We start from the raw sequence: 26727 nt of genomic DNA on the forward strand, positions 1-26727 counted from the left end.
GGCCAAATGTTACTGCGTGAATCACCCGGACATTACGGCGCAGAAGTCCCTTTGCCTCCCAGTGTGAAAACCCCCTATTGAGCCAACATGGACGCCAGTTTCATGCGGATCTCTGGCCGCTCGGGTGTGTTTTCATGGCAAGTTTGCACTTGATGAGGTGACCATCCCAGCTGTGAGTCAGGCAAAGTGATGTCATATAAGTACTTCGGTGCTTTTTTACGGGCGTTTCCCCACGATGAACCTTTGGGGTCACATAAAAAATATCGTCGGAAGACTTTTGTCTTTATTTTACAATTGAATATTATGACTCTGGTGGAAGATTTTGCTTGCATGTCATGCCAATCTCTCTTTTCGGCGTTGAAAGTTAAAGAATAGTTCGTAAAAAGTTGTCTAAAGTAAATTTTAATCTCATATTGTGGTCTCAAACTCATGCACCTGTGAAAGCTTACGGATAAAAAAAAAACTTATATCAGAATCAACCTTATTGGCCAAGGAATTTGATTTAGGTTCTTTTGCTTTCAATAAAGATACACATAAATTTGGTGGTAAATTAAAAATAATTTGTTTGAAGAAGATATGTAAATATACAGCTTAATCAAAAAATGTCAAGCTTAAATTAGTGCAAATGAACGTAACATTGGTTTGAGTGTTCATTATGAAGTAGAAACTGTCTCCATAATGGCTCTTCTTTTTTTTGCAAATACCATCAACTCAGTGGTAAAAGTCTGGATAATTTAAGTCCAGGATGTGTGGGGTCTGCAGTATTTTGTTTAATTTCCTAAAAACCCAACTCTCTATTCACCACTGGCAATGCTGGCCATGCTTCGTTTCCCATGCATCCTTTGCTCTTTCATTGGTATTTGACATAAAACACCAACACAAAGCAGCATATTTTGTGAAGATAAAGGATAACTTAATGCTTCCAGTCTTGCCATTTCTTCTCATTTGGCTTTGGTCCTGGTCATAGCTCCCGCTGTATGTCGGATTCCATTGTAACATGATCATGTTGAAGAATGTAGCACTTGAAATGTTGTTTCATAACTTAATCCTTCTGTAAATGTCTCCACCATTGAAATTAAAAGTTGTGGTTATATGTGTTAAAATGACAAAATGTGCAAATTTGAACCTTAAAGGCATTGTATCCTAAGAGGAAGTGTCAATATACACACCAGTGATGCAAGGGATTTTAGTGTTAACTTCATCTGGCGCTGTCTGAGAGACTTTTCTTCCGCCTGTCCGAGCAGTTTGACTCAGGCCCTCTTAGGAATGCCCAGTATGCTCAGATTCTTACTCCCAAGTACAGACTTGACGCAAACTGAGGAAGGAAGAAGCACATAAATAAAGAAAGAAGAAAATGAAGCAGTTAAACAAGACTGCGTAGATTGAGTCCACCCTGGAAGCCCTGTGTTGTAAAAGAACATGAAAAGAAAACCACACAATGAATAGAAAACCTTTAGTAAACAGCTAAAATATAACCTGATTGTGTTGCTGAATTGAAAGCTACACAATCAGATCTAAAAAAAGAAAAAGAAAACTTGTTTTTATGGTATTCAGGGAAGTAAAATATCCAGGACATTATGACTTTATACTGTGGGAGATCTTTGCAATGTTTCTTTGTATTGGCACTCAGCCAAGTCAAGGTCTCCCAAGCAAAGACGAGCAGAAACAGGAAGTGAATATTATGAATGATGAAAACCCCATAACACATATAAAAGTAAAGAACATTAGATGAAATGTATTCAAGTCCTGAAGAAACTAAAAGGTACTTGCAGTTTAATATATCAAATAGAGGTTAAAAGGTTAAATTGGTATTGTTAGCTCCATATTAGACTGGTTGTCTTCCTACTCATCTGGTAGAACCATCTCTATTAGGGGGAAACACCGTTCCCCTAACCCACCGCAGGACACGTCCTCGGTCCAGTAGCATTCACTTTCCAAAATTTTTATTTTACTTATTCTATTTATGACTGTTAATTCCTAAATAAAGGAGCCATAAGCTTGACGCTCTCCGTCTTTCCCCTTCGGTCCACTTGTTGACGAAAAAACGACAACCAAAAAAGAAAAAGGACTGGATCCTCTTAATATGGTTTACTTCAGAAATAATAATAAAAACGGTACAAAGGTTATCTTTCCATGAAAAATAAAAAATAAAGAAACGACAATTTAAAAGGAAAGAGAGTGAGGTCAAAAAACTGTGTGGCTCTACTCCAACTGCCCAACAGACTCTGGTTAGCCACACCCTAAAAATCCTTAATTCCAATTAGATATGCAAATTTGCAAGACATTAATGTATCCAAATATGGTAAATTACTATGCAATAGATCCAACTAGTTAACATCTTTATCCAAATACACAAATTATAATAAGAAATATGAACATAACTTATCCTAAAGTCTGAATGAACAAAAACTGAATTTAGGCTTCTACAATGACCTTTCTTACCACTTCTATGTTGATAAAGAATGAACTTGTCATGAATGTTAACACAAAGACTGTAAGTGTTCGCTGCACTCAAATTGTAATAAAATAGTCTCTTAAAATAAAATAGTTCCAACTTGCTCAACAACCAAATCTAGAATTTGTATCGTTGGTATAATATTTTAATTTGAATATAAAACCTGTTTCACATTTGTGTTTATTCTCCTATATGGAATATTAGATTGGATTTCCTCCAACTCTTTTGACATAATGGTATGTTAGGGCAAAACTATAAGTTGTGGAGTTCCACATGGCTCAATCATTGGTCCATAAGAAGTTTGCTAACATTTTTATTAGCTAGTTGCAGTGGGTCTTTTTTTTTACATTTCCTATCATTTGTATATGATGACAGTCTTATATAAATCTCATCTAAGTCTTACTTGTTGTCATAATTTTTGGGTAAACATTTAATCTTCCTTGGGGTTTGATTATGGGTAAAATCTAATACTTGTTTTCCTTTCATTAAAGATGCATTTAAAACTTTGGTATATGTTTACCAGGCAAGATAAATAATTATTTTCTCATGTACAAGTTATTCAAAACATGGCCTGGTCAACATGTGTTTTGGAACTTTTGTTGAATTAACTGTATGTCTTTTTGTGCTTTGTGACTGTATGATTTTTGAGCTTTAAATTTATAAATTTGACATAAGGACCAAATATGCAGACACTAATTGCCAAATAAAGCAGCTTTTTATAGATCCCCACTAAGACATTAAGTTCTAACCGGATTAAATAAATGTTCTATTTTGCAATTTGGCAAATAAAAGATAATTTGTTACTTAAATTTCTGTATCTCATCATCACATAACTGTTCCTCCACAGCTGTGCAACCTTTTGTTACAGTAATAAATCATGCGTTTGCACAGAAGTTTTTTTTTTCTTTTCAGACTGAGATACATTCCTGAATTTTTTGCTGCAAGGGGCCCCCAGGATTCATCTGGCATTCCCACAGCTAGTCAGAGACTACCTCTGACATCTCTTCAAGCTTTGGCAAAGACAAGCAGAGAAGTCTGTCTTTACATGCACCTATTTTGCATGCAAACATCTAGTGTTTGAAAGTGAGTTGGACTGCATTTGGTTTTTATTTGACAACTCAGAAAGTGAGGAAGCTGGACGAGTAGGAGGGTTGAAGGGGTGTAACCAAGGAGCAGTGTGTGCTATGCATATAAATTGGCTCTTTCCCTAAACTCTATTTGGTTCAAAGAAAAGCCTTTCAACATTTTCTTTTCCTATTGGAGCTTATTGTATTAACACAAAGTGCCAAACTCTTGAATTCTGCTAATAAAGATCAGATTATTTGGGGGATTTTTGTTGATTGTAAGCTAACCATTATATTTTTTCAGTTACAAAATGTGAGATTTTTAATTTTGATTAAACAAAAGTATTATCATTTGAGTCAAAAAGTAATTATTTATCAGAAAATTATCACATAAACATTTAGCCTCTCTAGGAAATAAGTTAAAAGGGGAACACCTGAGCTACACTGAAAGTACAGGTAATTCTCCATTGTTTGCCAAAAAAGACTTCCTCCTACACACTGGCTTGTAAATGAAGCACACATTTGTGATGAAAAGGAACAGAGTCATTTCAAAATATCAGTTACCTGATGCCAAAAAAATTGTGAGCTGTGGTGGTTTCCCCATGTGGCTGAAGCTTTCCACTCTGATTAGAGAAACCACGTCAGTGCAGATCTTTACAGAATCACTCGCTTATAACACATAGATTATAAATGACGGAGAATCGCTCAAAAATACTCAGGGTCACCTTGAAAATTGCTTTCCAAGCTTGTACCCTCTAAAAGACGACATAGACCATTTGTAGGTCAGATAAAGTCACCATTCCGCATTTATTTCACCAGAGGGCGCTGTTGTGCCAAACTTGGCAAAACTGGGGAAATATTTTCACTTTTTATTTTGGGTTCTGATTTTATACTAATTGGGGAAAAGAACATTGTAATATTTCGGAAGTCAATCACATTATGAATAACAAAAAATACAAATTTAAAAACACAAAATTTTCCATGCATGACTCATCGGTTTCTGTTAAAAATCAGTAGTGGTTGTTATGTGGCGTAAAAATTCCCCCACCGGGGGAATCTTTATTGTTTTTGATAGTAATTCAGAGAATTCCCTTTTCAACTTACCCAGATTATCCACGTTTTATAAACGTTGATGAATAGTTTTTCAGGTGTGCAGACGTCAGTTTGTCACATCAGCCTACTTAAGTGGAAAATTATGACAAGCTTCTGAACAAAAAATTGGCAAAATTAAGTCAAATTTGAAAGAATTCATTCTCGTTTATAAGGATATACTGTGTGTTCACAAGTAACATTATTTTTTGTTAAATTTTTAGCTGAAATTCAGCTTTCCAGTTGTAAGCCAGATTGTTTATCCATAACCGTTTACACATTAAACTAAAGAGGTTCTCCTTTTTCAATAAAAACAGATTTCTGTAGGTTGGGTTTTATTTTATTGATTCAGTGATTCAACTCTTGTAGAACCAGTTGGTTTAAGACATAGCATTCACATTAATCCTTGGGAACTCGACTTAAAATACTAATACATTTGTTCTCTAGGACAAAAAAAATGCTTCCCAAAAACTGCTAAAAATATATTAGCTATTGGTACACTCTAAACAAGACAGTCTTTTAAAATTACTTCAATCTGAATTGTATCAAATATTTCTTACATTCTATGAGTTTTAAACTCTTTAAAGATAAATATATCTCTCTGAAACCCCGAAGAATACTTAAATAAAATCCATGAAACACATATTTGAGTGCTAAAGTGATTAGGCGCTAAGATTATTAGCAGTAACACTGATTTTGATTAATCTTTATTTTCATTTCTTTCATATTGTCATTTGTTTCTTTCTTTCTTTTTGAAATAGTTTGAGTAAATATTTGTGATATCTTATTTTTATATTATCTATTACTCTAAATAGTTTATATTGTTTGATAATGAATAAACTTTAAAGTTGAAATTACTTTATTGTGCGTAGTTGTGAGTATCATAGAGTGAAATAATAGTTGTGGGGACTAAACTCCATTAAACTCCATTTCCCATGATCCTCTGTTGCACGCTGCAGTGATGTAGGGTGTGGTGGTTGAATGGATGTGTGTGAACGCGCGTGTGTGAGTGATTTTTTTATTATTTTTTCTCTCTCATGAAGCTCCGTCTCCGCGCAGACTGAGAGCTGCAGATCCGCTTCAGAGCATCTTTCAGCGGGGGCACTGGAAGATGCAGACGTCGGCATGTCGCGCTGCTCCCGGATCTCTGTAGTCATGACGGCCGGAGGAAGATGTGTGAACTGACTTGTGTCATTCCTGGCGTTGTTGGATCTGTTTTTTCTTTCCACCGAGTGAATCTGTGAATCTGGACGTGTTGCGGGACTGAAATGGAGCGTCAGTCCGAAGCGTGAAAGACACCGACCGACAGTTTGTGTTTGAGGGCTAAAATTGGACAATAAGCAAAGGAAATCAGAAAGAGGGGGGTCTCATCATTTGCAATGGTAATTTTTCTGTTTCTATTTTTAGCCACAATTTCTTTTCTCCATTGTGACATGACCACGAAGCCATATTGAATGCCTTATTAATGATTTTTCATGGAATTTAATTCACAGACACTTGCTGTATTCTCTAATTAGGAGTATATTGACCTAATTCAAAGAAGCCAATCATGTCCAAAAATAAGAGCAGCGAGTCAGTGAAGGTGGTAGTTCGATGCCGTCCGTTGAGCCGGAAAGAGGAGTCTAATGGTCCTGCTGGGGGGATTGTGCAGATGGATCTACGGCTCGGACAGGTGATCCTCAGAAACCCCCGAGCGCCACCAAGCGAGCCCCAAAAAACATTCACATTTGATGCGGTATACGATTCAAGCTCCAAACAGCGAGACCTGTATGACGAAAGCGTCCGTCCACTGATAGATTCAGTTCTTGCAGGCTTCAATGGCACCATCTTTGCCTACGGGCAGACTGGAACTGGAAAGACCTACACCATGCAGGGATTGTGGCTGGACCCAGAGAAGCAAGGTGTGATCCCTAATGCTTTTGACCACATCTTCACGCACATTTCCCGCTCACAGTCCGACAAGCAGTATCTGGTGCGGGCGTCCTACCTTGAGATCTACCTAGAGGAGATCCGTGACCTCCTTGATCCCAATCACGGCAACACCAGAGGACTTGAGCTCAGAGAGAGTCCGGAGACAGGAGTTTATGTTCAAGATCTCACATCTTGCGTGTGCAAAAGTATCAAGGAGATCGAGGAGGTAATGAATGTGGGCAATCAGGCCAGGGCAGTTGGAGCAACGGACATGAATGAACATTCATCAAGGTCCCATGCCTTGTTTCTGATCACTGTGGAATGCAGTCAGCCTGGACCAGATGGGAGGAAACATATTAGAGTGGGACGCCTTAATTTGGTGGACCTGGCTGGCAGTGAGCGGCAAGCTAAGACAGGAGTCCAGGGTGACCGCCTTAAGGAAGCCGCTAAGATCAACCTATCTCTATCAGCTCTGGGAAATGTCATCTCAGCTTTGGCCGATGGACGTAGCAGCCACGTGCCGTACCGGGACTCCAAGCTGACGCGGCTGTTGCAGGACTCTTTGGGTGGCAATGCCAAGACGGTGATGGTTGCAACTCTTGGTCCAGCCCCCCAGCATTACGATGAGACTCTCACCACCCTTCGTTATGCCAATCGTGCAAAGAACATCCAGAACCAGCCCAGAGTCAACGAGGACCCCAAAGATGCTCTTCTCCGTGAGTTCCAGAAGGAGATCGCTCGTCTCAGGGCGCAGCTCAACCACAGGAGGTTTAGGAGCAAACAGAAGAAGGAGCAGGTGGATGGTGAGGCTTGGGAAAGAGATGGGGATGAAGAGGAGGAGGAGGTTGAGGAAGAAGAGGTGGAAAAAGAGGCAGAAGAGTTTGTGAAGCTGGAGGAACAAAGGTTGGAGAAGGAGAATGAAGCCATTAGAGAGGATCAATTCCTGTTGGCAGAGGAGAAGCAGAAGCTCCTGGGGGAGAACGAGAAGATGATGGGGAATCTGAGGAAGAGGCAGGAAGCCACCGAACAGCTGACTGCCAGATACAAGGTGAGTCTCACTAGGAGAAGTTGGTCTTTATTGTTCTCTGTCCAATCATGGACTGGTCATCTTCATACAAGCCCGTCTTATTCTAGTGTTACACTTTAGTTCTTTACAATCTCAGGCATTTACCAAAAATATCGGCGCTCTAAGTTAAATTTCTGGGGTATTTTGGTGTTTTTACATGTAAGATTTGGTTCCATTGGGAGCCAAAATTGCATCTTATGTTACATTTTCAGCTGTTGCTGTTCACTTTCATTTGGCTCTGTATCAAACAAACCAGACCATTTGAAAAACCTGTTCCCCTCAAACACCTGTGGGGGCGCTGCATCAAGAAAATGACAAAAATCTCAGAAACACCTTCATAAAACATAAATAAAAATGGAGTAGCGTCAGATTTTAGCGGTTGTAGGATTTCTCTTTTATTTTTGGTAAAAAACCACCAACCATTTATCCCACTGGTGTTAGACTCCCACATTTGTTTTGGTTGTATTTACCCAGAATGCCCTGTGCCGTAGTCCGCTTTCTGCATTCCTGCATATGTGATCTCTTGGCATATATATTGGACCAGAGTTCACTTCAACCCAACCGAAACTTAGGTTTTAAGGCAAAGTTTTTGCTTTTTTGGTCCTCATCAGAGTTCGACCTCACCAAACGAACCAGACTTTGTAAACAAACAAACTGGAGTTTGATTAAAGCAGACTAAACAGGGCTGGTGTGAATGCACACTATATTTTCCAATCTGGACCTGTGAAGTTGCTTGTATCTTAAGAAGTCAGCTCTTCCTCTGTTAAATTCAGACACAGGTCACAATCACACATAGAAATCAAAGACTGAGCCAGAGCTGCATTAATCACTCGCTCTGATTCATGGGACATATATGGTCAATAAGTCACTGGTGCAGAATGACTGAATCACTGAGCTCTATAATCCTGTAGCTGCAGCCTCAACCGTCCAACATGAAACTTTGCTGGATCAGCGAACTGGAGGTGATGAAAGGAAGGGGAGATTTTTCCTTTCTTCCTTCTGGATTTTTCACATAATGTTAATCAACTTACGATAAAATGCCAATTAATAGTTTATTAGATCAAAAATTGGTTCCAATCTATTACGACAATTTAGACCTTCTTTTACTGTTGTAATTTGGCCTCCATCCAGCAGAGGGCGCTCCTGGTCATCCTCAAGTACAGCCGTTGATACAAGAACCAAGACGGTGGCGCCGTATTTTAAAAGGGGAAACGGTCCAGAGTCCGGTGTGGGATTGGAAATGCACTTTATGCAGTTCTGATTTAAAATATAAACAATCGACAAGCTCGTTAAGTTTCACCTTAATAGTGTTAATTCAGCCGAGGGGCTGAATGACGGAGCAGCGTTAGCATATTGTGAAAACATTTAGTCCTTTATGATATGGAAGTATTAGCTCATTAGCCGATAACTAAAGGCCCTTTTCCAATAGAGAGCCTCTAAATGTGGCTAATTATCAGGTGTTCTCACTTTTTCTTCAGTACCAGAGACATTTTCAGAACCTAGAGATGATTTTGATGCATTTAGCATTGAGGGAACTAGATGAATGCTAGTGGAGAGTGTCCTAGTATCACAAGAACAACATTGGTTTCTCAGCATTTAAAAGGTTAAAGTTACCACCAGTTTCTCAAAAGATGACGTTCATTGTCACTAAATCGGATCCCTGCTTGTATTTGTGAAAAACAGAATTGATAAAATAATATTTCCTTTATATCGTTATGCCCTTTGTTTTATTATTCTAAATTTTTTTTTAGCAATTCCTGTTCGTAAGTGAGGGTCTAAATCATGATCTTGTGCTACTATCATTCATTTCTGTTCACATTTCTTCCTGGCTCGTTATTCCTCAGAGGACGTTGGGGTTAATAGGTTTTAGAGCTAATTTGTTTCAAATGTTCAGAGGATCAGTGTGCATGATTCACCGGCCAGCTGCTGAGCGATAAGGGGAAGAAGTATTTCCTGCCTTTGATGCATCAGTCTTTTTTTTGTTTGGTCAGTTTAGAAGGAAACACGCAAGATCAATCACTTAACGTGAAAAATAACCTATTTTAAGACAATCAGTGATTGATAAAGCTTATTCCTCATGTGTCAGGAAAAATAAATGTTGGTGTTCCTTTGCTGGGCCCGTGCTTTTAAACCCATCTTTTACACCCTGTTTTGTAGCTGTAAATGAATAATTTCATAATTTGCTGTTGAAAATATTCCGCATTACACCTCTGGTAACAGATAGTGGAGATGCCACATTTATGAATGATTGTTTTTTCTATTTTTAAAGATGTAGGTCTGTATCAGGAACAAAACATGCTGGCTTTATTTGGTAAACGTATTCAAATGCATTGTTTGGGTTGTTTTTTAAACAAAAAGTTATTTTTTCCCCTTCCTTTTTGACCAATGAGTCACAGGTTGGTTTGACATGAGGTCAAAATGAACCAATTAGAGATGAGATCAGATGGTAATGTGTCTTTCAGAAACTCGTTAGGCTCACTCACAACAAACATGTAGCTCAGGAACTGTGCAGCTCTGTTGGCTCAGCTGGTGTGTCCATCTGTCTGATACAGTACATGAGGTTGTTGGGCCGGAGGCGTCGTCAGGCAAAGTATATAATCTCCCTTTTACTCTGTGAGATCATCATTCAAGAGGTTTAGACCTGATAATTTGATTTCATGTATACATATTTCCTCTTTTATTAGTATCTCTCTTGCAGAGTTTGGAAGAACAGCCAAAAATTAGCACTACTTTAACATATTTTTACTCATGTAAAAATTAATTACTCAAGTAAGAGTAAATATTTCATCACGTCTACTTAACTACTGAGTAATTGATCTAATCAATCATTTAATATTTAAAAATTACACCATCGGACAGACCAAATTATAAAGTTAAGTGGAAATGTTGGTATTTTAAAGACAAAAAGGAAAATTTTTAATATTAGTCATAAAAAATAACAAAATTAGACAAAAGAACATTTTTCTGAATCAGTTTGTTTCAATAAAAACTTAGAAAACTTTAACAAAAACTGCAAGTGTGTGTTTGGTGAATTTTTACTTTAATCATGTTGGTAAAAAAACCAAAAAAACATAAATTTTACTCAAGTAACAGTAGCAATACATCATAATAAGATTACTCAAGTAAAGGTAAAAAGTACAGTGTGATAAAAATACTCCTAAAAGTTTTTTGTTTCTTTTTTTGCCAAAAAGTTACTCAGGTAAATGTAATTGAGTAAAAGTAACTAGTTACTACCCAACTCTGGTCTCTTGATTCAGACACGGTGCTTCATCATATTTTTGTGGCTCCTTCTTGTTCTGATCACATTAACTTTTCATGCTGTCATATTTCACTTTGTGCAGCAAATTCTTAAAAAGAGAAAAACTTTGAGCTTTCAGGAGTTGCTGAGTCCAAGCTGCACCGATTTGTTTCATGAATTATTCATGCAAGTCAAGTCAAGTTTACTTGTACAGCACGTTTCAGCAACAGCTCCAAGTGCTTTACATCATAAAATCATCATACAGTCATCATTTGTGAAACAAGTGATGACTGTAACAACAACACGTTATTCTATAGCCAAATACTATCATCCACTTATTGCTAATCAAAGGCGAATGATTTAAATAAACTCAGTGTTTCAGCTGTTTTGAAGTTTTCTGGAAGTTTGTTCCAGATTTGTGGTGCACAGAAGCTGAATGCTGCTTCTCCTCGTTTGGTTCTGGTTCTGGACAAGCAGAACCAGAACCAGCAGACCTCAGAGGTCTGGTAGGTTGATACAACAGCAGATCTTTAATGTATTTCTGTGCAAAGCTGTTCAGTGATTTATAAACTAAAAACAGTATTTAAAAGTCTGTTCTCTGATCGATCTGATTGAATTTTTTTATGTGAAGATTCTGTTGCACTAATCAGTGCGACTAAAGATAAACACATGGATGAGTTTCTCTAGCTCTTGCTGAGACATTAGTCCTGTAATTCTGGAAATGTTCTTCAAGTGATAGAAGACCGACTTTGTAACTGTCTTTATGTCTCTGATGGTTCAAATTGCATAAAACCCCACACAGATTTCTTTTTGTAAAATTTTGCACTATTTGCGAAATGGTTATACATTACTTTGCGATTGTCTTTGACAAACAGTCCAATTAAAATAAGTTAAACGAAATGTTAGAAATGATTAGAATACTTTTGAAAGACGAGTTTGCTTGAAAACAGTCAAACATTATCTTAATCTTTCAATAAATCCTGAGCAGCTGTTTACAGAAGAAAGAGAAAGAAAGAAAAAGAATAAATTAAAAATATTCTTCTAGTGATACAAGGCTGATTTTGTAATTGTCTTTATGTGTGTCCATTTACTAAACCCGGATTTTGAGCCTGATCACTAGTTTCTGACCTGAATTTCTCCTGATTTTCTGTTTTTTTTTTTTATTATTATTTTTTAAGGTTTTATTGGCTCTAGTGTCCTTTATTTGAAAGTAGTTTGACAGGAAACAGGGTAATCAGAGAGAGGGAAGACATGCGGCAAACGTCGCCAGGCCGGGAATCGAACCTACGACCACCGCTACAAGGACTAAGGCCTCAATGTGGGTCATGCTTTGCCCCTGCGCCACCACAGCACCCCGTTTCTGTTTGTTTTTTAGTAGCTTATATGTATGATTTTGCATATTTAGGGTTGTCTAGCCTCATTAATAATCCTAATTTCTTTCCTCTGAACTTATCTGTTACATCAGCATTTAACACTCGGTGCAGTGAAACAGTTGTATGTCAGTGCGGCTGCTGTTCGCAGCTTCAGGCCTATCAGGAGGCTCCTGTGAATGACTCTTCAGCGGACTATTCTTAGATCCACTTTCTGGGTCAAAACTGCAAGCATCTCTTTACTTTCTCCCCAGTTCCTCTAATTAACGAATGTTTCTTTCTTCCTTCTGCTTTTTAAATTAATGATGATGTAGGAAATCAGTCCGTTAGTGTTGCTCGTATGGACTGCAGGAGTCACTGAACTTCAAACCTCCTGTAGTTCTCTGGAGCTTTTATACTCTGAAAATGTCAGGATAAATAGCAATAAGAAAGATATATTTTTAAATAATGCATTAACATTAAAACATTCATTAAGAGATGAAATGATTAATCAGATTATTCGTGGTGAATCAATCATTGAAATAATCAACTAATTTAGTAATTGATTAATCGCTAACCAGACTATACAGACTCAAAAAGTGGTATTTGCTAAAAATCTGTCAGCAAACTTAATTAAGCCAAAACTTTACAAAAATTTTACATTTAAAATAAAAAACCTTCTACGTCTGTAAATATATTCTCCTCAGAACTTTGTAAGTGGAAGTTTTAGCTTCACTTGGTTCAAATTCTTTTTGTATTTGCATTTTTGTGTATTCTAATATTGTATCAAAAAGATGAAAGTGGTTAAACGGAAAATCTGCCAATGTTTTATAAGATTAATTGAATAATCATAAGAATAATTCATTACTAAAATAATTGTTAGTTGCAGCCCTTTTTTTTTTTTTTTTACACAGGTTGGCTTTCTACACTTGTTTTTGTCAAGTTAGCCTTTCAAATTTTATACATTTGACTTGCCAAAAGTATGTTATTGCCACCAAATGTCCAGCTTGCTTTTAAAAGTCCAGAGATACTTTTGTCTCTAATAAGAGTGAATGTAATGAAATAAATCTAAAAATAAAAACTCTTTGGTAAACTGCCCAGATGAAGGCGGTGTTGGGAATCATTGAGCTTTTACATGTTTTTTTTTAACTCATGCATTGTGAGGTTTTGCTTCAAACAGAAGCAAAATATTAAATATTAAAATATTTGTGCTGATAGTTTCCAGTTTCATATGTTTTTCACATTAACTCGTTCTCCAGTTTGTGTTTTGCTGTTGAAGGAAATCAGTGTTGACCCGACATTAAGTTCCTGCTCCCTGCAGAACCAACAACAATGACGATGACATCATGGGATTTACCACGAGCAAAGCACATGACACAAGCTATTAATTGTGATTTTATTTGAAAGACCAACATGAGGCGATGCATAATTGTGAAAGTAAATAAAACAGCACAGTGAGAAGTGAGTTAGTAGATTCTAGCTGTGTGTAATTTAATTTCTATATAAATGTATGTAGTTCTGTGAAGGTTTGTTAGAGAAGATCAGTGAACAAAAAGTACCATGAATACTAATGTTAGGCAGGTTGTGTATGAATTTCTAGAAATGTCTGAAGCAGGGTTAGGTTATGAGATGGTTTTCTAAAATTAACATTTTGCACATTTTTATGCCTCCATTTCTTCTAAAAACATCCCAAGAGCTTAAAAAACACTCAGACATTTTTTGGCAAGAAGTTAATGTTTTTTGGTGTCTGGAAAATTAGCCATTGTATAAACCCTCAACGGCTAAGCCAGTCAGTGTCTACTGTGGCGTTACCTAGCAACCCAAGCAGAGCCCTAGCATGTTTGAGCAGCTAGTTTTACTGCTGTACAATGGCTGCTGGAAAAGACAAGTTTTGTTGTTGACTTATCATCCAGAAATCAGATGCTGAATTCTTGTTGGTTGTGCAGGAGGCTCCGCTTCTGCTTTTCAAAGATGTAGGAGATGTAGATGTAGAAGGAGCTCAAAATATCAAGAACTGACCAGACTGAAATCTCACTACCTGAGAATGAGTTTGTACAAAAATATTAAAATGTTTCCTGTAGCACATAGACCGAGCCTAGCTTGTTTAAGGAAGCATAACAGGTCAATTTTAATGGAAACACCTGAAGAGGTGAGCATTAATTGGAGAAGGAGCCAAGAGGCCTGTGGTACAGCTTGGGTGTGAGAAACTGTCTATTAGTTGTGTTTTCCATAAATCTGGCCTTTGCAGAAGAATATCAGTGATTTTTGAATGAAACCATAAGCAGTGAGTCGTACAGGACGTACGTGCACAAGTGTTTAAATGTAAGCTGATAAATTAATGACACTACCATCGCAAATGTGAGCAAAACTTTTAAAATATTTAGCCAATGTTGGGAAAAACACAATTCCGCAACTATGGTTTACCATTAAATAAGAAGTACAATTAAAACCACACTTGACATGAAGGAATAAATATCGAGAATTCTCGATAAATATTGAGAATGAACAAAACAGCAGCCAAACCCCAAAGAAAAATGTGGAAATCCGCTTGAAAAGTCCAGGAAAGTCTGGCTGCTTGGAAGAAAAATATAAGGACACACACTTCTGAACTCACCTTTACCTTTTTTGTTTGTACAAACACAACTGATTAACCATTTTCTTACAGTTAACATACAGTGGAAACATGCAGTCACATGTACAGCTGGATAGAGTAGCAGTTTCCTGTTTATCCGGCTGCCTTCCTGTGAAATTAGAGCGAGAAGAAGGACGGAGACATGGCGGCCTGAATCTGAAGGTTACAGTGTGGGGGAGGCTGATAACGGAGCTCATCTCTGCTCTCCATTTCTCAACATACAGGCCTGCGTATGCTGAAATATTGATGAATCGACTGTGTGTGTGTGTCTGTGTGTGTAGATGAAATCAGTTAACCCAGGTGTTCACTTCATACTAGTAGTACAAGAAACATGCAGATATAAAATATTGAAAGCATGTTTGTTCTACAAGGCAAGCAATCAGAGACGTTTGGTTCTGCAATCTTACATCTAATGACATTTACTTTTTGCATTAAATACCATTTTTAATGATTATTTTATTAATCAATTATTCTGAAAGAACTAAGAAAGCCTTAAAAAAACAAGAAAAAAAGCAATTTTAATGAGAAAAAGCTTTTATAGTTAATGTTTTGTTACTTTTCATAGTGGCTTACTTTTCCTAATATTACAACTTTATTCAACATTAAGACATTATTCTTATATTATTTTGACTTTATTCTTGTAATGTTACTACCCTAAAAAAACAACGTATTTTATTGTTTTGACTTGAGTTTAAAGTCCAAATAAAAATAAAAAACAAGATGGCGGCTTGGTCACTTTGAAATATGAAAATCTGAGGAGTGAATTGGTGAAAATGATTTTTCAAATCATGATTTGATTTTTTAAAATCAAATGATGATCTCAAATCAAACCATTTTTGAAGATTTCAGAAATTAAATCTTCAAAAACTTCAATCAATAAAATCGATTCATCTCCCGGCTTTAATTTGAGGCTTTAAGCTTAAGTGGTTCAGCATCGATCAGGAAAAATGAATTTCGGTAAACGAAACAGATTCTCAGAAATATCCACCTTATTTCTACTCTTTCTCCATTCGTATCGGTCAAATCAATCGATCAGATTTTATTTTTTTGTATAGCACATTTCAGCAACAAAGCAGTTCAAAGAGCTTTAAATCAAAAACAACAAAAATCAACAACTGAAACATTACATTTTTCTGAGTGTCGTCATTATTATTTCATTTATTATGTTACAAAAGCAGCTCTAAACTGGTGGGTTTTTAGTCTTGATTTAAAGGAACTCGGTGTTTAACAGTTTTCTGGGAGTTTGTTCCAGATATGGGGTGCATAGAAGCTGAAAGCTGCTTCTTCCCGTTTGGTTCTGGTTCTGAAAGTGTTTCTTCTTTGTTCCTTCGCTCGCCATCGTCCGTGTCAGAGACCTGTTGTCGTCACATGATATTTATAGGCAGATCGCTCCAGGCGGGATCCAACCTCGCCGGGTCTGGGTGGCTTGATGCGCCATCAGCTCCGTATGCATCGCTTCCCTTTCTCTTTTCTTTCCTCCATCAGGAAATGGATCGGTTACAGCTAAAAGAATCTGAGTGTGCACTTTAGAGCAGATAATATGTCCACAAACAAGTCTGCTGTCTGTGCTTGTTTTCGCACCTTCGGTAAAGTGAAGCACCTTTTTTTCCTCTCACAGTCTCCTAAACATTCATCAACTAGGAATCTGTAGCAACTAATTCTATTTATTAACAAATTAATGTAATAAATAAAAATAGAGCATACTCGAAGTAAGAAAGAGAAAGATTCCTGGTGTTTTATCTTATTTTTAGGTTTGATTTGGCTTCTTAAATTATCCATTAATTTGTGTCGATCAGTAAAAATAAACAAACCACAACAAATCAGGCAAGCAGAGCTGTATCAAGGAACATTTCTCTAATAATGGACTGGAATAAACTATGAAAAGGTTTAGCACCCAGCTACTGAAAACAATTTAACAAGTTGAAAAGATAATTTTAGTATTCTACTATTCTATTGATTATTTGATGATTAATCGGCCAAATAAATTTGGCATATTCTGCCAACTTTTTTATTTAACAACAAATATGCAAATAAATAAATAATTCAGTTCCTTAAATAGACATTTTATTGCCTAAAAGGCAGCAATGTAGCATTCCTTTAGAGAATGTTTGATCATTAGTAGCAAAGGATGGATCTGCAGCTCATCTGTTGATTCATTTTGGAATAACTGATTTAATAATTTAATAGAAATTGTGCTTAATAAGAGATGTTTCCCCCAGAATTTGAACCAGGTGAAGCTAAAAGTGCTACTTGAGGAGTTCTGGGTGTAACATAATTACAATCTATTACATATTTTTTTGTACATTTTTGGCTTAATTATTGTTCTAAGTGTGTTATTCAGTGAAATAATGGCTCTTCTGAGTCTGTATGCTCCAGTTAATGACTCATTGATTAATAAATTAGTTGATGATTATTTCAATAATTGATTAATCACAATTAATACGATTAATCGTTTTAGCCCTACATTGATTTGTACTTATAGATGTAAAATTTTATATTTTCTTCAGGAAAAAAACGTATTATTTCAGAGTAGGCAGTGTTATTTTCATAAAATCTTTTTATCTGCTGAAAGTGACTCTCCTCCTCTCTGCGGTGCTGAAATCTTTGCTTCTCGCATTCAGTGTTTGCACCCTCATTGTTATATTTTAATTGGATGTTGCTGCAAACAGAGCTGCGTGCAACGCAAAAATGCCATTTGCATTATGACACTGTTGCATGACCCCGGTGAGGATCCCACGGGGAATCCTTTCATCCGAATGAATGAAGCTAAAACCTGAAAGTATTCATCTTCTGACGCGCTGAGTTAACCTGTTTCAGTTGTCTGTATTGGAGGAATGCGGCCCGGCTGTTCGGGACGTAAACGGAACATGGGAAGCACAAATGGGGAAAATCCCTGCCATGAATCAGTCCTCTATAATGATGCTGAAAGAATATGTAGCAACACAAAGAGTCACACACACTGAACACAAAGACAGCTTGAAACAAAGAGGCTTTCTGAGCTGCGCCCTCCATGAAGGACCCACTGTACTTCGCAGCAGTTTAAATGTGTTTCTCTTGAAAGAGCAGTGTGCGTGTGTAAATTCAGAGGAACGTTTCGGTAGCACACGTTTGCCAGGGACTCGCTGTCTTTTTGTGTTTAAGTCCTGGAAGGAGGCCAAAACAAAATGTCAGTGGACTGTGTTTGCCATGTTTCTATCTTCTCTGTCTTTCCTTCTTTATGTTGTTTTATTTCTGAATTGTTACTCTGTCAGATTTAACCCTCAGCAGCTAAATATAAGAGTATGTCATTTGGTAAAATGTACAAAATTGTAATCATCATGATGAGAAAGCAGAAATTTTAGACTTAGTGTGGCAACTAAGAGTTATTTTAGTTATCAATTAATCTATCAACAATTATTCTGATGATTAATCGATTAATCAGATGAAAAAATTGGTATATTCTGCAGATTTTTTAATACAATATAAAAGACGGACATATTGAATCTTAGAGATGCAACTAACAATTATTTTAGTTATCAATTAATCTATCAATTATTTGTTGACGATTAATCGATTACTTGAATAAAGAATTGACACAATCAGATGTTTTTGCACAATATTAGAAATGCATTAAAATATGCAAATACAAAATAATTAAAATTCTTTTTAGAATAAGAAAATAAACATTTTATTACCTAAAAGGACATTTGTAGCAAAGGTGCATCTGCAGCTAAATAAATGCTTCTAACATGAAAAGCTCATCCCTTTAGGCTTGACTTAACATCAATACAGCTATTGCCAATTATTAATTGATGAATTTTGGATTAACCAATCAATAATTGGCTAGTAAAAGTAAATTTTATTTACAGAATTTCAACCAGGTGACGAACGGTAAAACTGTACCACTTGAGGAGTTTTTGGTAGAACATATTTACAGACACAGGTGCATTTTATTATTGAAAATGCAAAATGTGTGTACTTTTTGCACAGTTTGGCTTAATTACTGCTCTCAATATGTTTTTCTTTCAGGAAATCACCTTTTTGTGAGCCTATACTCCAGTTAGCAATTAATCGATTACTAAATTAGTTGACTATTATTTCAATAAACGATTAATCTGATTATTCGTTTCAGCGCTAGTGTAGATCAACTGATTGAGAATAAAATATATGGTAATGAGATGAAAGATCAAACTGTTTTAATACAACTCATGAACCTGAGAGCCATTATTGGAGTTTAAATATAAAAAGTTACACAAGATCGATTAAGCAAATTTGAACTGCTGAAATACAAACGTTTCATCCAACTTTGGTTGATTATGTGTTTTCAAATTCAAATCTGAAAAAAACAAACAACAAAATGCTAAATATTTACCAATAAGTTACAGCAAATTCTGTGGGTTTATTTCACTGCCTGTATGTTGAGCATTAACAAGATAAATTATAGTAGACTTACAACACAATAAAGCAAAATTATAGAAAGTAAAACTGAACCAAGCAATGGAATAAATACTAAAATGGTTAAATCCAGTAACAGGGTGATAAATATTTCCTGTGTTGTGTTAAAAAGCCCATCTTTATTTTAATTATTAAATCTTAACTAACATCCACCTCCAGCAGCTTGTGAAATTTGAAATCAGTTGAAAAAATGCTTTCAGATCTCCTTAAGGGTCAAACTGAGGCCATGTAGATGTTTAACGTTGTGAGCGTTTGAAGCTGCCATCAGCGGAAACATTGTGCTGATGGAGCTGGCAGCTCAGCATCGTCATGACGACAACATCACAACAAGCTGAGCTCTGCTTAAACTTTACATCGCTTCAGGCATGCACATGTTTCAGGATGAAGTCACTTTGCAAAATTATTCATATCTTCTGCATTTTGTGGCAACTTCCATGTATTTATTTGTGCTTTTCTTAATATTATAGATCATTTTTTGCATATAAAAATCTTAAAAAGTGTCCATCAGCCCATCTTAATTATTCGCTGGAATTTGAATCTGCACCAATCTCAAGTAGGGCTGAAATGATTAATCGTGATTAATCGACTATTTAAATAATCTTCAACTAATTTAGTAATTGAATAATTGCTAAGTAGAGTATAAAGACTCTAAGACAGGCCATTTTCTGAAGGAACAACAAACTCAGAACTGTAATTAAACTAAAACTGTACAATTAAAATATATACAATTGCATTAAAGATGAAAATCTTTTGTCTGTAAAAATGTTCACTAAGAGAATGCTACATTATTGCATTTTAGGCAATAAAATGTTTATTTTGTTGTACAAAAATAATTAATTATTTGATTTTCACATTTTATCATGGATTTCTGATATTGTAAAAAATACACTTATGTGGTTAAATAAAAAACTTGCAGAATGTGACAATTTGTTATCTGATTAATCAATTAATTGTCAGAATAATTGATAGAAAACTTGATTTCTATACTAATTACTAGCTGCAAATTTAGAATATATGATTTGCACTTTTCTTTCTTGAGATCTGATACACTTTGCCAGATACATTTGACATTTTTTATACTATATTATTTATCCTAATAACATTAAAACTTGCAGCTTTACTCTTCACCCAACTAAATGAATACATCCATATATAAACAGGTGAACTGAAAACATAAAATGGTTAGTTTCTCCTCATCCACAGCTAGATTTGATTTCCTTGTCTATAAATGATCAATGTTAATCCAGTTGTTCTATTATTTTGTGGATTTTTCAGGCAATGGAGAGCAAGCTGCTGGTTGGAGGGAAGAACATAATCGATCACACCAACGAGCAGCAGAAGATGCTGGAGATGAAAAGGCAGGAGATCGCTGAGCAGGTAATTGTCCTTTTAGAGAAATGTTTTTCATAGCTGCATGTTGCACATTAAAGTCATGTATTTGCTGCATAATATGGTAAAATACTTTGGTTGTTTTTCTGCTTTCAGACACGAAGGGAGAGGGAGATGCAGCAGCAGATGTTGATCCAGGATGAGGAGGCGGTGGAGCTGAGGGAGACGTTCACATCCCTTCAACAAGAAGTCGAGGCCAAGACCAAGAAACTCAAGAAGGTGACATTTTAAAGTGTTTTAAAGTATACTTTTTGTGCCTCATACAAATGATGTTCCTTTTGAATATTTCCTACTGTTCTCATCCTTTGTAGACATGAATTAGATTAAATATTAACAATCATAACCTCTCCAGTTCTGACTTTCTCCTGGAAACAATCTGTCGTGTGAGCGTTGATAAAAAAGAAACAAAGGATCCAGTTTGGCGCATAAAGTAATGCAGAACTGCCCCTCCCCCACCTTTTGCTTGTCAACTGCCCTGGTCCCTTATTTGGTGTTTTGGAAAACATTTCCAGTTGTCAAAAAACATAAAAAAGGAATAAAAACTAAAGTTGCTCCAACAAACTGCCAAAATAACCTACCAGAGGAGGTAGTGCTTTTTATTTTAATCAATATTAAGGAATTATTGACTTAAAACAAGCTCCTATTTCTTTCTGAAAGTTAGTTTTGTCTTAATTAAAATGTATTTATATGTTTGCATCAGAAAGAAAACCAAAAATACTTGGTAAGATTTTGTGTTTTTGCAGTGACGACTCGGTTGTTGCGCAACAGATATGAACATCACATAAAACATATTGAAAAACCTAATGAAATGTTCCTGTAAAATGGTGGGTAGGATACCACCAAAGACAATTTATTAATATTTTAGTGTGTAGAAAAAATAGATGGTTTTTCTGCAAAGCATCACTTTGCTAAACGGCAGCAGCTTTATAATTCAGGCCTCCTTGTTTTCAACCTGGAGTCAAATAGTGAACAGCATGTCGGTTCTGCAGTGGAGGAGGAAAGCAGAGGAACGAGAGCTCCCATTGGCTGGCCCGTTCGCTACATGTCGGTGCTCCCAGCGCCGTTGCTACCGGCAACCAGGCAGCAGCAAGCTGGAAATCGACTTCTCTGCGCCGTATCCTCTGTGTTGATCTCTGTTCCCGTTTCCTCCTAGCTGTACGCCAAGCTCCAGTGCACCAAGGCGGAGATCAAGGACGTGAACGACGAGCACGTGAGGAGCCGGCAGGAGCTGGAGCAAACGCAGAACGAGCTCACCAGGGAGCTCAAGTTCAAGTGAGTCCAGCCGGGTTTGTGGGAGCAGAGCACACATGAAGGTGTGTCCGGGCTGTTGGAGGTAGAAAAGAGGAAAAATTTTACACCAAAAAAACGTTGGAAATTTTGAGATTAAACACAGAAAGTTTTGTGAAAAAACAAGGACATTTCTGAGATTTAAAAGTTCACAAAATTGACTGTATAAACTCAGAAATTTTCAGGTTAAACATAGAAGTTTTCTAGAAAAAAACAAGGACATTTCTGAGATTTAAAAGTCAACAATTTGCAGAAAAATCTCAGAAATTTCCTCGTTTTTTTCTAGAAAATGTCTAAGTTAGAAAAGTTGACAAACTTGATTATAAAAACTCATAAATTTTGAGATTAATATCAGAAGTTTTTGAGAATTTTGGGGGGAAATTTTCAAAGTCGAAAATTTTCCACTTTTTAAAAAAATTTTCCACTTTTGAAATTCAGAAATTTTCAAGCTTTTTCAAGAAATTTTTGACACTAATCTCAAAATTTACGAGTTTTTTCCAGCTAATATTTGACTGTTCCAACTCAGAAATTTCCACGCTTTTTCTCAAAAATTTCTGATTTATTGTAAAAATTTCTGAGTTTTGGCTTGCAAATTATCGGCTTTTCAAACTCTAAAAAAATTCTCATTTTAACCTCAAATTGTATGAGATTTTTCTCACAAATTTTCAACTTTTCAAACTCGGAAATTTCCAAGTTTTTTGCTTGAAAATTTCTTAGATTTGTTTGGGTGGAAATTTACCTCTCCTTTTCTCTCTTCTATCAATAACGGCCCTAACATGCCATTATACCTTTGAGCTTCAGTTTTAAAGGTTTTATAAACATTATGAGAAATTCCAATTCACTGGAAAAACAAAACGTTTTCCCCACTAAAAAACACATTTGTTAATATATTTTGCTGCGACAGCCACATGTAATTGGACCTGTGCTGTACTGTGTGTTGTGGACACTCAGGTATCTGATCATAGAGAACTTCATTCCTCCAGAGGAGAAGAATAAAATCATGAACAGGTTGATGTTTGACCCAGACGAGGATGAGTGGAAGTTCAAGCCTCTTGTTCCAGATGAAAGGTTGGTTCCGCTCATCTTCCACCACTTCTGAATCAGAAATATAACACGGTTTTAATCCTATATGAATTGCTTTTTTGTCTCATTGATTGTTACTATGCGTTTGTACAGTAAATCCTCACAGATGAAGAAAAGACCAGCGTCTGCAGTCGGATACAAGCGACCAATCAGTCAATACGCTCGGGTAGCGCTGTCCATGGGAACTCACTCCAGATACAGGGTAGAGTTACCTATAAAGTTACTTTTTATACCTAAAATGATCCAAAAATGAAATGTACAGGTAATTAATCACTTAACCAATCAATAAAAAGATTGGTTCTAGTATTAATCTAGCATTCTATCTAGTAGACCATCTAGTATTAATCTGCTGAAAATTAAGAGTGAATGCAGAGATAATAGGAATGGTGGTGTTTAGTTCTGCTCACATTCACCAATGTGCATTAATGTTATATTAGTTTTAAGTAGTGATGACCCGATACTGATACTCGTATGAAAAATATTGACAAATTATGTGTTTTTAAAACAGATTTTTAAACAGGAAGTGAAGATTTTTGTCTAATATTTATAGGTAATGTATTCCAAAGTTTGGGAGCCAAAACAGAAAATACGTTCCTGGCACATAAAATAAAATTTTACGGTTAAAAAACCATATTGTCAATTTTAGGTTTTAGAACAAAGAATGGAAAAAAATTAAATGTATCCAGTATGAAAGGGGGGAATTATGTTTGTGTGGAAAATCTAGACAGATATTTTGTGTGTAAGCAAAACTTAAAGAAATATTGCATGCATAACATGGAACCTTATTTATTTAAAACCTGCAGTGAAATATGTGATGCAGCTTTGTAATCTGGCTTTGGTGCACATTTCCATGAAGGCTGAGAACATCATGTTGCTGGAGCTGGACATGACTCCTCCAAACACCTCAGCTCTGACGGACGGGGAGCAGAACCAGAGTCCTACACTGAACAACTCTCCCACCAACGACAAAGGAATCTGCTAATCTCGCTCTTGGTGAGCCTGAATATCGTCTTTTACCACTGGCTAACAACTTTATTTAAGTTAAACAGTATTTAATAAAAAAAACAAAAAACATGTTTTCAGCAACTACCTTACAATGCTGGGTCAAGGAGTCTAAAAACATTGAAAGTACAGTATTATACAAATTTCACATTTTGCACATATTTGTACTTCCATTTGGTTCTCTGCTGCTTCTAGAAGAAGTCCAAGTGATTAAAAAAACCACCCAGCTGTTTTCTGACAGTAAGTTAATGTTTTTTAGTGTCTGGAATACGAGCTGTTTCAAAAACATCAATATTATTAAGTCAGAATTGGAGGGCTCTGCCCCGTTACCTAGCAACCCCAGTAGAACCCAGCCCCGTTACCTAGCAACCCTGAAACAACTCCTCATTCAGCTCCTCATTCTGAAAGGAGCCTAAACTAACCAGACTAAAATGTTATTATCTGAGAATGATTTTGAGCAAAAAATGTAATAAACATGTTATTTTGTAGCTAATAGATATATCTGATCTAGGTAAAGGCAGCATAGGTAACCTTTAATTAATGCTATCCAGGTTTTAATGTTATTACACAGACTGTGAGTCTTTTTTGTTGTTGTTTTAAGGAACATAAATCTGACAGTCATCTGCATAAAAGTGAAATGTATCAATGCTCTCCTTTTATGTATTCAGATTTACAGAAGTGAGGCAGGTTTCCCACTAAATGGAGTCAAACAAACCATCTGCAGAGTTTGACACGTTTGAAAAAATACATATTAGTAAAGAAATATGAAGAATAACATTTATTTCACAAAAAAACCAATGATGGTATGTCTAGTAGTTTAGAAAACCTTTCTCAAACTGCTGCCTTTTTTATTTAAGCCACATTTAAGCCTGTTTTAAGATTTGTAGGCTTAATTATTTTAAAATTTCTAACAAGAGTTTGCTTATGCTTTTTTTGTTCTTTTACACAAGGGGGGGGGGGGGTAGATTATTTTGTTACTTTAAAATAATTCACATTTATATCTATGTTTTTTTCTACCTTTTGCTTCAATGGTTTTGTAGGTATTACTGATATTATAATACATTTATAAGGTAAATCTGCATTCAGGCTGACATCTGAGCCCTAAACGGTTTAGAGTCAATACATCTCTAAATGGGATTATCCAGGATTAGCCACACCCTCCTCCAGATATCTTAATCTCCTGGCTTTATCTCTCATTTACCATTTAATCTCAGTATTGTTGGTTAATCTTTACAACCTGTTTGTAAATTTCAAATTAAAAACGCAGATTTTTATCATACCAAGTTAATTTTTTGTGCTTTTTTCAGGTACCAGAGTCAAAAATCCATCACTTCCTCTTCTTCTAATAATTCCTTGGCGGGTTGTCAGACGGCCACGCCTGCAGCGGCAATGTAAAGCTTTGTTACAAATAGTTTTTTTAATTATTATTTATTTGATTTCTTCACTTGTTTTGGCCCGTTTGCGGCTTTAAAGACCTTTAATTGACACCAGGACACAAACACACACCATCACCTCTGCTGCCTCCGAAGAAGGCATAAAACAGGAAGCTAACAGACCGGATGAACCTCAGAGACTCCGTGAGACTTCACTCCTTCAGTTCGTTTCGGTTCAAACTGTCCCTTTCTTCTGCATGTTTGAATCAAAGAGGTTTTGGATCAACATTTTCAAAGAGAAAATATAGTCTCACTGAAGTAACTGGTGAATTTTGGAGAGAAAAATGGAAGACATGGATTAAGATCTCAATAAATACTGAGATATCTATACATATTTCATCTATTCAGGGGATTTCCAGGTTAGGTTTTGTCTGTTTTATGTGTAAAGGGAAGACTTTAACAATTAAGAACATTTTGTCTCTGTTGGCTTTTGGAAGTGACTGCAGTAAAAATAATAATAATGATGTCGTTGGTCAGATGTGGTCCTGAAACCTGAATGATGACCTTTATCATCCCTGTCCATCCGTCTGTCTTTCTGTGTCTAATTCAACTCAAATGTCTTGAAAGAAATATCATTAAAGTGCAGAATGTGATGCTTGATGGACTTATTTACTGCCCTTTTTTGAAATTCAGAACAGGAAAATAAGGTTTTCAATCATGAGTTCCTCTTCTGTGTCAGTTTTGTGAGTTTAAAATCGATAGAAATGTCATTAAATGAAACACATTAAAACAAGGAAAATCCTCTTTCATGGATGCAATACTCAATGGGATAAAGTTTTTTAAAAATAGCAAAAATGTATATTTATTTATCTAATTTATATTGACTTGGTCACAAAAGTAATTAAAAAAAATACTGACTAAAAGACCAAGCTATTGTTTGCTTTTTGTATCTTTAATGTGCAAATATTGAAATTTTTTCAACTTGCACCTCATGTGTCATGTTTTGACAAAAGCTTAGGAACCTCAATGAAAAATGTTCAGACTAGTCAGGCAGTGAAACAGAAATTGAAGGAGCCAGTGAGGGAAAATGCAGATTGAAGGACAGAATGAATAACACTGAAAAATACTGGAAGGGCTAATCAAAGGTAAGTAGAGGCAGCTAACAGAAAAAAATCAGGAGAGAAGAAATAAATGTGAAAGGGCTAGAGCTAAAATAGAGTAAACAAAAGGACACTAAAGAGCTCAATCTAAATGTACAAATGCAAAAGCAGAAAAGAACTAGCATAGAGGCTAGGCTAAAACCAGATCTAAGAAGATAAGAAATGATCAAAACCAGGAACCCAAATGAAACCAAA

At 36.1% G+C, this 26727-nt stretch overlaps 1 protein-coding gene across 2 annotated transcripts in view; it reads left to right on the top strand.

Annotated features, from left to right (window-relative positions):
- kif3ca (kinesin family member 3Ca) overlaps window positions 1-26032 on the top strand; it is a 33890-nt gene extending 7858 nt beyond the window's left edge. Inside the window, exons 1-9 of one of the 2 annotated variants that reach the window (XM_028039828.1) lie at window positions 5571-5990; window positions 6102-7567; window positions 20514-20615; window positions 20724-20846; window positions 21781-21899; window positions 22866-22982; window positions 23091-23199; window positions 23854-23990; window positions 25307-26032. In XM_028039828.1, coding sequence (XP_027895629.1) covers window positions 6158-7567; window positions 20514-20615; window positions 20724-20846; window positions 21781-21899; window positions 22866-22982; window positions 23091-23199; window positions 23854-23979 — 2106 coding nt within the window. In that variant the 5' untranslated portion in view covers window positions 5571-5990; window positions 6102-6157 and the 3' untranslated portion in view covers window positions 23980-23990; window positions 25307-26032. Of the gene's footprint in view, window positions 1-5570; window positions 7568-20513; window positions 20616-20723; window positions 20847-21780; window positions 21900-22865; window positions 22983-23090; window positions 23200-23853; window positions 23991-25306 lie in introns of those variants that run through there. The other variant, XM_028039827.1, reaches the window with a different exon arrangement.
- Window positions 26033-26727: the final 695 nt, after the last annotated feature.

This window comes from Xiphophorus couchianus, chromosome 15, assembly GCF_001444195.1.
Source record: "Xiphophorus couchianus chromosome 15, X_couchianus-1.0, whole genome shotgun sequence".
Lineage (NCBI taxonomy): Eukaryota > Metazoa > Chordata > Actinopteri > Cyprinodontiformes > Poeciliidae > Xiphophorus > Xiphophorus couchianus.